This window comes from Poecilia reticulata, chromosome 11 (genome assembly GCF_904066995.2).
Source record: "Poecilia reticulata chromosome 11, P_reticulata-male-v2, whole genome shotgun sequence".
Classification (NCBI taxonomy): Eukaryota; Metazoa; Chordata; class Actinopteri; order Cyprinodontiformes; family Poeciliidae; genus Poecilia; species Poecilia reticulata.
The window spans coordinates 29,602,319-29,613,882 of record NC_088840.1 but is presented as its reverse complement, the minus strand read 5'-3'; the positions used below and the strand labels follow the sequence as shown (position 1 = coordinate 29,613,882).

Below are 11,564 nucleotides of genomic sequence, written 5' to 3'. Positions count from 1 at the left end.
AGGACATAGGGGGCGCTTCCTTATTTCATTTAGAAGTGTCTCAGGATTGGACCCTGTGGAACTCCACATGTCATGTTTTTGCATTTGCATGAAAGCAGAAAACTTTTTACTTGTGTTGTTTTTCCTCCACGGAGACAGAAATCAGTCAGAACCATCCAGGTGAGTTTCACCAGCAACTTTATTCACAAAACAGGAAATGAAGACAATGTTTTAAACCTTTTTTCTGCTTTATTTCTGCAAATGTTCCTGCCGTTTCAGTTAAAATCACGTTTCTGTGGTTTTCCTATTGCTTTAAATGGTTTTATTTTTCCTGCTCAGCCGTTTTTGAAAGCAGAAGAAGAGAGTTGGAGCCTCTGATGTTTCACTTCCTGCTGCGATGCAGAGTTCAGTCTGAGAAGAAGAAGAAGAAGAAGAAGAGGAGGTTTATGTGGAGGATCCTCTCCTCTGTGACACCAAGATGAAGCTGCTTCAGTTCCTCTTCATCCTCCAGCTGAGCTCGCTCTCTCCAGGTAAACTTTACATCCACAGGCTGAAAGGCAGAGCTGGAAGCAGCAGGACTACAGCTGTTACCTCCAACATGAAGATGGTGCTTTGAATGCAGTTCAAACTGGTTTCCAACCCGTGAAGCTGGTTCTGAATCTGCTGCTCTCCAGCTTCACAAACTGGTTCTAAATGTCTGGGTTTTATTTTAGGGTTTCCTTTTTAACCCCCACAGAAAACGAAGGTGGTGTTTTGTGATGGATCCTGATCGTCTGTCAGAAGGAACTCTCTTTGTGCTGTCAGGTTTGGACTAGGCCGCTCGCAGCGTCTCAACGTCTCCTGTAGAAGAAACCATCACTTGATGATCCAGGTTTCTAAAAGTGGCTGCAGCTGATTTCACTCCCAACCTGCTGCTGCCGTTCTTCACGCTGCTGCAGGTTCTTGTTGGGCAGAGAAAGGGAAGCGAAGATTCAGAGACGGAATCGGCTCCGATCGCATTTCTCTGCATTTTATCGAGCGTTTCTTAGAAACGTGATTCTGCTGCTGCTTTTGAACCGTTGGGAATGTTTTGGTTCTGTTTACTTTTGTGTGGCCAGGTTGTTGCTGCTTGTTGCTCAGGTCTCTCTTGAAATGAGATCTAGATCTTAGTGGAGTTTTAAACGATTAAAAATCCAAACTAAAGATGTGTGAAGGTGGAGGTGAGGCAGCTCTGATAGTTTCCCTCCATCAGCTGCAGACGGAAACGAATGAATCTCCCAGTCTGCGTGTTTTCAGTCCAGAATCCTGTTGTACATGTTCTGTGTTTCTGCAGCTCTTTGCTTCACGATGCTGCTCTGAAATGAAAAGCTAAACTCCCTTCATTCATCATTTCAGCTCCTCTTGATGCTTCCGCTCCAGATGCTGGGGTCCAAGCGGCACCTGAAGACCTGGACGGTGAGTAAGACGTTGATCTGCAGCCTTTCCTCCCGACACAGAGCCAAACTGGTGTCCTGCTGTTCTGGTGCCGGTGGTTCGGCCCGCATCAGGCGCAGCAGCATGCAGTGTGATGCTGCGGCGGTGGCAGGATGTGGGGTGACCTGCTGAGGAAGTGCCTCTGGGCCATGCAGCAGCTGCAGCGCTCCCACGCAGGCTGGCGTCAAACACGCTGCAGTTATTGAGACAAACAGCTTCAGGCTCAGATCCTCACTTTACCCGCAGAATCACAGGAAGGGAAACACATCACTACAGGAGAGGAAGCAGAATCGCACTCTGGCAAGGAAACCCAAATGTTCTGTCGCGCTTCTCTGAAGTACGGAGGAGAATCATGAGCAGTGACACATTTTCACATAGCAGTTCATCAAAATGTGTGTTTGCAGGCTGGTCTTAATATTGTTAGGAAAGTTCAGCCACTTACTTTGTGTTTTGTTGCATTTTTCTGAAATCCGACCATCTTGATGCCTGCCTGTGATTGGCTCTTCCTCATCCAACCTTGTTTCCTCCTCTGTTAAAAAAAGCTGCATATATTTATACCTATATCTCCATTTTCTAACACCTTGTCCCTAGTGGGTCAGGAGCGGCTCCCTCTGCTGGTAGAGGTTCTGTCCTGTAGATGTTCTTGGCACGTTGGTCGCCTCTGATCACAGCGTCTTCCTGCATCGTTTCCACTGCTGTGTCTCTGAGGTCGTGACCTTTAACTGATCAGCTCTAAGTATCTGATCCACAAGCTTTGCTGCCGGTTAGGATAACCGCACATGTTCTGCAGCTCTGCTGAGACCATTCAACACCATCATCTGTTTATCAGGCTACGCTGATGACGCTCTGCTCTCTGTTTCTAAAACCCTTCAGGTTGCTGCAGGTTTCTGGTCCAGATTTGTTCCTCAGTGGTTGATGTTTGAGTATTTTCTCCGTTTTCATCCTGCTGCTCATCCTCTGCTCTGTGACCCTCTGTGTCCTCAGACGACCCTTACGTTCATCACCTGGGCAGCAGCACATGCAGGTGGACTCTCAGGATGCCTGGAAACAGGAGCGGGGAGGCGGTTCCACTCCCACCGGACTATTTAGACACTCTGGCTGAGTGGATCTGCCAGGACCTGAAATGTGGAAAAGTTCAAGCCGTGCATAAAACCAACCTGCCTCTCAGAGACAAGTGCTTCCAGAACTGTGTGTACCGGGATCAGCGTCTGCGGAGCTGCTCAGAGACGTCGACTCCAGGATGCATCGGCCTCTCAGACGTGGTTTGTGGTGAGATTTCCTGATTCTCCAAGAAAACCAACGGTGGTGGAGGCCTGACGGCGTTTTGCTGATGTCATCAGCAAACATCAAAACCTTCGTTCCTCCTCGTGTCCCATTGATTCTTCATGAAATTATAAACATTTTACATCTTTATGTTCAAAGCCTGAAAAGCAGCAAAAGGTTGAAAAGTTCAAGGAGGCCGAATACTTTGGAGCGGATCTATGATAGATCTATGTTCCACTTTGGAGCGGATCTGTGACTCTAGATCTATGACTCTAGATCTGTGACTCTAGATCTGTGATTCTAGATCTGTGATTCTAGATCTGTAACTCTAGATCTGTAACTCTAGATCTGTGACTCTAGATCTGTGATTCTAGATCTGTGACTCTAGGTCTGTGACTCTAGATCTATGACTCTAGATCTATGACTCTAGGTCTGTGACTCTAGATCTATGACTCTAGATCTATGACTCTAGATCTATGACTCTAGATCTGTGACTCTAGATCTGTGATTCTAGATCTGTGACTCTAGGTCTGTGACTCTAGATCTATGACTCTAGATTTATGACTCTAGATCTATGACTCTAGATCTATGACTCTAGATCTGTGACTCTAGATCTGTGATTCTAGATCTGTAACTCTAGATCTGTAACTCTAATATCTATGACTCTAGATCTGTGATTTTAGATCTGTGACTCTAGATCTGTGACTCTAGATCTGTAACTCTAGATCTATGACTCTAGATCTGTGATTCTAGATCTGTGATTCTAGATCTGTGATTCTAGATCTATGACTCTAGATCTGTGATTCTAGATCTATGACTCTAGATCTATGACTCTAGATCTGTGACTCTAGATCTGTGATTCTAGATCTGTGACTCTAGGTCTGTGACTCTAGATCTATGACTCTAGATCTATGACTCTAGATCTATGACTCTAGATCTGTGACTCTAGATCTGTGATTCTAGATCTGTGACTCTAGGTCTGTGACTCTAGATCTATGACTCTAGATTTATGACTCTAGATCTATGACTCTAGATCTATGACTCTAGATCTATGACTCTAGATCTGTGACTCTAGATCTGTGATTCTAGATCTGTAACTCTAGATCTGTAACTCTAATATCTATGACTCTAGGTCTGTGACTCTAGATCTATGACTCTAGATTTATGACTCTAGATCTATGACTCTAGATCTATGACTCTAGATCTATGACTCTAGATCTGTGATTCTAGATCTGTAACTCTAGATCTGTAACTCTAATATCTATGACTCTAGATCTGTGATTTTAGATCTGTGACTCTAGATCTGTGACTCTAGATCTGTAACTCTAGATCTGTGACTCTAGATCTATGACTCTAGATCTGTGACTCTAGATCTGTGACTCTAGATCTGTGACTCTAGATCTATGACTCTAGATCTGTGACTCTAGGTCTGTGACTCTAGATCTATGACTCTAGATTTATGACTCTAGATCTATGACTCTAGATCTATGACTCTAGATCTATGACTCTAGATCTGTGACTCTAGATCTGTGATTCTAGATCTGTAACTCTAGATCTGTAACTCTAATATCTATGACTCTAGATCTGTGATTTTAGATCTGTGACTCTAGATCTGTGACTCTAGATCTATGACTCTAGATCTGTGACTCTAGATCTGTAACTCTAGATCTGTGACTCTAGATCTATGACTCTAGATCTGTGACTCTAGATCTGTGACTCTAGATCTGTAACTCTAGATCTGTGACTCTAGATCTATGACTCTAGATCTGTGACTCTAGATCTGTGATTCTAGATCTGTGACTCTAGGTCTGTGACTCTAGATCTATGACTCTAGATTTATGACTCTAGATCTATGACTCTAGATCTATGACTCTAGATCTATGACTCTAGATCTGTGACTCTAGATCTGTGATTCTAGATCTGTAACTCTAGATCTGTAACTCTAATATCTATGACTCTAGATCTGTGATTTTAGATCTGTGACTCTAGATCTGTGACTCTAGATCTGTAACTCTAGATCTGTGACTCTAGATCTATGACTCTAGATCTGTGACTCTAGATCTGTGACTCTAGATCTGTGACTCTAGATCTATGACTCTAGATCTGTGACTCTAGGTCTGTGACTCTAGATCTATGACTCTAGATTTATGACTCTAGATCTATGACTCTAGATCTATGACTCTAGATCTATGACTCTAGATCTGTGACTCTAGATCTGTGATTCTAGATCTGTAACTCTAGATCTGTAACTCTAATATCTATGACTCTAGATCTGTGATTTTAGATCTGTGACTCTAGATCTGTGACTCTAGATCTATGACTCTAGATCTGTGACTCTAGATCTGTAACTCTAGATCTGTGACTCTAGATCTGTAACTCTAGATCTGTGACTCTAGATCTATGACTCTAGATCTGTGACTCTAGATCTGTAACTCTAGATCTGTGACTCTAGATCTATGACTCTAGATCTGTGACTCTAGATCTGTGATTCTAGATCTGTGATTCCAGACAACTCCTCTTTAATAACTTCAGCATCTGTTCAGTGACTGGATGGGGTCAAAGGTCACTGCTGACATCATTGGCGTTGTCATGGTAGCTAATCTGATGACATGTCCAGTGGGAGCTTGTAGATATTGAGTTAGAGGAATCTTGGGATTGGACCTTGGGGAGCCGTACATGTGACCTCTGACCTCTTGATGAGACGTTTCCCATTGAACCAAAGGAATCCCAGTTGTTCAGTTCAGACTGGAACCAGTTGAGTGCTGGACTGGAGAATCCGCCCCACCTGTCCAGTGGTTGGAGTCATGTGATGGTTTAGTGGGACCAGTGATGTCAGTCGTGGTCTTCAGGTGTGAACTTCCTGCTTTAACGTCCTGCTCATGTCGTCTTCAGGTCATCAGTCCGTTCGGCTGAAGGGAGGTGATGGCCAGTGTGCCGGGCGGGTGGAGGTGTGGAAGGACATGGTGTGGGGCACGGTGTGTGACGACAGATGGGACCTGAGAGAAGCCAAGGTGGTTTGCGCCCAGCTGGGCTGTGGGACCGCTCTCAGGGTGACGGGTCAGAACGGGTTGTTCCCTCCAGGGAGCGGACCGATTCACCTGGACGAGCTGAACTGCACCGGGAACGAGCAGAACCTGTGGGACTGTCCGGGTGTCCAGGAAAACTCCGACTGCGGACACAAAGAGGACGCTGGTGTGGTGTGTTCAGGTCAGTCTCCACCAAACATCTGGTCTGTTGGACATGAACTGTCCAAGCCGACGTCTGTCTCTGCCAGATGGATGGATGGATGGGATCCATCATCCATCACATTATCAAACCATCCATCCATCCATCAGTTTCTCTGTTTGCTTAAAGTAATAAAGAATCTGAAATATTGACCTTAAACCTAAACATCAGTTTGAATCGTTTCCTGTTTTCCCTGCAGATTCGAAGGCGTTTTTTGGACCCACAGAAGGTGTGACTGAGTCGATGACCACAGGTGAACAGTTGAATTAAGAGATCAATAAACTGTGAGGACTGACTGGACCTGAATCTCCGTCTGTCTGTCTGTCCGTCGCTGCAGCTCGTCCTCCGTCGCCTGAACATCTCAGCATCGCGGTTCTGGCTCTTGCTCTGCTTGTGTTTGCCACCCTGAGTTTGGTTCTCTGCTGCCTTTACAGGCGACGACACGGTAGGTCCTCATCTCCTCACCTCATCTCCTCACCTCATCTCCTCACCTCATCTCCTCACCTCATGTCCTCACCTCATCTCCTCACCTCATCTCCTCACCTCATCTCCTCACCTCATGTCCTCACCTCATCTCCTCACCTCATCTCCTCACCTCATCTCCTCACCTCATCTCCTCACCTCATCTCCTCACCTCATCTCCTCACCTCATCTCCTCACCTCATCTCCTCACCTCATCTCCTCACCTCATCTCCTCACCTCATCTCCTCACCTCATCTCCTCACCTCATCTCCTCACCTCATCTCCTCACCTCATCTCCTCACCTCATCTCCTCACCTCATCTCCTCACCTCATCTCCTCACCTCATCTCCTCACCTCATCTCCTCACCTCATCTCCTCACCTCATCTCCTCACCTCATCTCCTCACCTCATCTCCTCACCTCATCTCCTCACCTCATCTCCTCACCTCATCTCCTCACCTCATCTCCTCACCTCATCTCCTCACCTGAAGGTCACTAAAGGTGGAATCCAGCAGTAAAGTTGCTTTTAGCATCCAGACGATGAAGATGGACCAAAGCTGAAGCGGCTCTAGAACAGATTTATTGAACGTTTATCCATGACTGATTGATTCTAACCGTATCTAGTTCCCCCAGAAGGACTCGGCCTGAGCCGCGTTTCCTCCTGATCATCTGATGAACGTCATACATTTCTGGTTTTCTCCATTTTGCCCTCCTGAGTTTTTGCTTCTCTGAAATCTGGTGTCTGGTTTGTGTTCAGTGCTGCTGCTGCAGCAGCTTCGCTCCAAGCAGGCGGCGCCCAGCGATCCTCCTCTGAACCTCTACAAGGTGGACCAGAACCTGGACCAGAACCTGGTGAGAGCCGGTCCCGTCCTGCTGCAGACCGCCGGTGAGTCCGGAGCGTCTCCATGTGGTCCTTCCTGCACCGTGGAGTCGATTCGCTCACGTTTCTGTCTCTCAGTCCCGTCCGACTCCAGGACGGTGTGGACCCCGGTCAGAGCGGACGGTGCGTCAGGAGACCCAGACGGTCCGACGGTCAGGATGTCCACCTTCCACAGTGAGACAACTTCCTGTCTCCTGACAATTCTGCATGTCTGCGGCTTGGAGCTGCGCTGCACTTTGTGTCAGCCTCTGCAGGCTGACGCAGTGAAACTGCTGCAGGCTTTGTGGTCAGACTGATGCAGCCTGAACTTCTCTGCAGATTCTCAGAGATACAGACCAGAACTGAAGCCTTCAGCTGTGAGGGGCCCGAGTGACGAAGGTGAGTCAGTCTGCAGGACTGAGTGCATCGCAGCAGGCTGCTGCAGCATCTCTGCTGCAGCATCTCAGCTTGTTGCAGCTTCTCTGCAGGCTGCTGCAGCATCTCAGCTTGTTGCAGCTTCTCTGCAGGCTGCTGCAGCATCTCAACAGGCTGCTGCAGCATCTCAACAGGCTGCTGCAGCGTCTCTGCAGGCTGCTGCAGCATCTCAACAGGCTGCTGCAGCATCTCTGCAGGCTGCTGCAGCATCTCAACAGGCTGCTGCAGCATCTCAGCCTGTTGCAGCATCTCAACAGGCTGCTGCAGCATCTCAGCTTGTTGCAGCTTCTCTGCAGGCTGCTGCAGCATCTCAACAGGCTGCTGCAGCATCTCAACAGGCTGCTGCAGCGTCTCTGCAGGCTGCTGCAGCATCTCAACAGGCTGCTGCAGCATCTCTGCAGGCTGCTGCAGCATCTCAACAGGCTGCTGCAGCATCTCAGCCTGTTGCAGCATCTCAACAGGCAGTTGCAGCATCTCTGCAGGCTGCTGCGCTAACAATCGCTAACAATCTGCGGTTATATTAGCTGCTACGCTAACAATCAGTGGTTATATTAGCTGTATGCTAACAGTCAGCGGTTATATTAGCTGTATGCTAACAGTCAGCGGTTATATTAGCTGCTACGCTAACAATCAGTGGTTATATTAGCTGCTACGCTAACAATCAGCGGTTATATTAGCTGCTACGCTAACAATCAGCGGTTAGATTAGCTGCTATGCTAAAAATCAGCGGTTATATTAGCGGCTATGCTAACAATCAGCGGTTAGATTAGCTGCTACGCTAACAATAAGCGGTTAGATTAGCTGCTACGCTAACAATAAGCGGTTAGATTAGCTGCTACGCTAACAATGAGCGGTTATATTAGCTGCTATGCTAACAATCTGCGGTTATTTCGGGCCAATTTAGCTACATAGGAAATATTTTCCGGTTGTTCAGAAGTGAATTTCTGGCTGAAAGTGATTCTGATCTTTCATTCTTACCTGGGAAGGTAATGAGAACGAATCCAGATTGTTTCGTAAAACACACAGAAGATGGTGACGCAACGCAGGACTAACGCTCAGTGACACGTCTATATTATATATGTCTATGTTATATATGTCTATGTTATATATGTCTATATTCATGTCTATATTCATGTCTGGTTTTACCTCCCAGACCCAGACGGTCGGTCTCGCCGAGTGTCCAGAATCTCGGAGGATTCCTTCGACTCGTCCAGCACCTCGTCTGGCGAAAGCTATGAAAATGTGGCTCCCAGCCAGAACCCGACCCGGTCAGGTGGGTCCAGAAGCCAACAGAACCGTGAGTAACCAGCTCATTTAGTTATTCAGCGATGAAGGCCGTCTGAACTTCACGGACGTTTTTCTGGGTCGTCTGCAGTGACATCAGAACCGGGTCAGAACCGGGCTGGGAGCCCGCCGCCCTACACCAACACTGGTTTCCAGTTTGCACTGGGAGGACAGGGGGCGGAGCCAAGCTCAGGTAAAGGTCAGCAGAGACGACCTCACACGTCCATCAGCATGATGCTGACGCTTCTCTGTCGCTAGGTGATGAAGATGATTATTGTCCTGTGAGCCCAGACTGAAAACCTTCATCTGATGATGATGATGATGATGATGATGATGATGATGATGAGGACAGCCCCCAACCCCAGAGGAACATTCATGGATTCATCTTCAGATGGTGAAACGATTAGAAGCAGAAATCAGATTCAAACTTTGGTCCAATCAGCAGAGAGGAGCAAACTGCGCACGTCAGGAGGCGGAGCCAATCAGAGCAAGTCAGAGCCAGTCAGAGCCAGTTAGAGCCAATCAGAGCCAGTCAGAGCCAGTCAGAGCCAATCAGAGCCAGTCAGAGCCTGTCAGAGCCAATCAGAGCCAGTCAGAGCCAATCAGAGCCAGTCAGAGCCAATCAGAGCCAATCAGAGCCAGTCAGAGCCAGTCAGAGCCAATCAGAGCCAGTCAGAGCCAGTCAGAGCCAATCAGAGCCAGTCAGAGCCAGTCAGAGCCAATCAGAGCCAGTCAGAGCCAATCAGAGCCAGTCAGAGCCAATCAGAGCCAATCAGAGCCAATCAGAGCCAGTCAGAGCCAATCAGAGCCAGTTAGAGCCAATCAGAGCCAGTCAGAGCCAGTCAGAGCCAATCAGAGCCAATCAGAGCCAGTCAGAGCCAATCAGAGCCAATCAGAGCCAGTCAGAGCCTGTCAGAGCCAATCAGAGCCAGTCAGAGCCAATCAGAGCCAGTCAGAGCCAGTCAGAGCCAATCAGAGCCAGTCAGAGCCAATCAGAGCCAATCAGAGCCAGTCAGAGCCAGTCAGAGCCAATCAGAGCCAGTCAGAGCCAGTCAGAGCCAATCAGAGCCAATCAGAGCCAATCAGAGCCAGTCAGAGCCAATCAGAGCCAGTCAGAGCCAGTCAGAGCCAATCAGAGCCAATCAGAGCCAATCAGAGCCAATCACAGCCAGTCAGGCGGCCATGTTGTCGCCCAGAGCTCCAGGATTCATTTGCTGTGGAATCATTTAAACTCCTGCTTCGGATCCCAGGAGCTTCATTTCTGACCTGATAAGGAATTTTATTGATCGTTTCTGTTTATCAGAAGCTCCTTCAGTCATTTTCTGTCTAATCTTTTCTCCACGTCCATCTCAGATGTTTACGTTTCTGTTTTTGTTGATGACACTTTAAAACACATTCAGTGGATTTTATTTTATTTTTAAAATCATGAAAACTCTTTGGCTCAAAATAAAAGGTTCAAAACTCAAAACGTGCCAAAGATATGAATTAAATTTACACGACGGTCCAAAGATGCATCTTGATTTCTCCTAGTAAATAATAAAATATTGTTTATTTTGCATTGTGGCTTCAATCCAAACAGAGAAACTATTTGTTGGGAACTGGAGCCTCTTTCTGCTGCTCCACCACCAGGAGGAGCCAGAGGGCGATTCCCCACATCCACCAGCATGAGAGCGGCCGCAGCCGGATCTGCAGCCGCAGCCGGATCTGCAGCCGCAGCCGGATCTGCAGCCGCAGCCGGTTCTGAAGCTGCAGCCGGTTCTGCAGCCGCAGCCGGTTCTGCAGCCGCAGCCGGTTCTGCAGCCGCAGCCGGATCTGAAGCCGCAGCCGGATCTGCAGCCGGTTCTGCAGCCGGTTCTGCAGCCGGTTCTGAAGCTGCAGCCGGATCTGCAGAGCCTTTTGGCATAATATTGGGAATTAAAAATGATACAGAAGAAATTCAACGCCCTGAGGAGGAGCTTCAGGAACTAAGTACACCCTCCTGCTGTTCTACCTGCTCATTTTGAGCCTCCAGGTGTGTCAGAAGCAGTCGGTACCGAACCTGGTAGATCCAGTCTGGTTGCCATAGTTACCGCAGCACTGACATCGGCCTAGTCAAAGTGTTCAATGACATTCATGCAAACAGACGGTGGTTCTGGTTCTGCAGAACTGGGTCGGACGCTCCGGTCCAGAACTCAGCTGGTTCCAGTCCGACCTCAAGAACCGGGATTTCAACAGGAAACGTCTGAAGAGGTCAAAGGTCACATGTGGGGACCCTCTGATTCTATATCTACAAACTCACTGGCTCAGGACACGACAGGAAATAAGATTAGTTACCATGACAACGCAGATAATACACAGCTCTATATTATGTCACCAGGTGACCTTTGACCCCATCCAGTCACTGGATACATGCTGAGAAGAGAAACTAGCTATTAGTTATAGATCTAGTTTTATGGATCTATGGTTCTAGATCTAGAGTTACAGATCTATGGTGAATGCACAGCTTCAGTTCTTCCAGATGGAAGCCAGAGGTCAGGCTGACCTCTGACCCCCAGTGGTCCTTCCAGCAGGACGTTTCAGGCCTCAGAGAAACTTTGGTTCCTGCAGCAGGTCAGACTGATCCACGT

At 47.7% G+C, this 11,564-nt stretch overlaps 1 protein-coding gene across 2 annotated transcripts; it reads left to right on the top strand.

Moving 5' to 3' along the window:
- Window positions 1–290: 290 nt before the first annotated feature.
- On the top strand, window positions 291–10,464 carry LOC103460339 (uncharacterized). Of its 2 annotated transcripts, none has more exons than XM_081612202.1 (12): window positions 291–509; window positions 1,354–1,413; window positions 2,416–2,700; window positions 5,587–5,901; window positions 6,119–6,172; window positions 6,257–6,364; window positions 7,138–7,266; window positions 7,339–7,434; window positions 7,579–7,638; window positions 8,828–8,947; window positions 9,050–9,151; window positions 9,217–10,464. In XM_081612202.1, the coding sequence occupies exons 1-12, from the start codon at window positions 458–460 to the stop codon at window positions 9,252–9,254; spliced, it is 1,419 nt and encodes a 472-aa protein (XP_081468328.1). In that variant the 5' UTR covers window positions 291–457; the 3' UTR covers window positions 9,255–10,464. The 2 variants fall into 2 exon arrangements, with proteins under 2 accessions (XP_081468328.1, XP_081468327.1); XM_081612201.1 differs by having other exon boundaries at window positions 8,828–8,971.
- The last annotated feature ends 1,100 nt before the right edge of the window (window positions 10,465–11,564 follow it).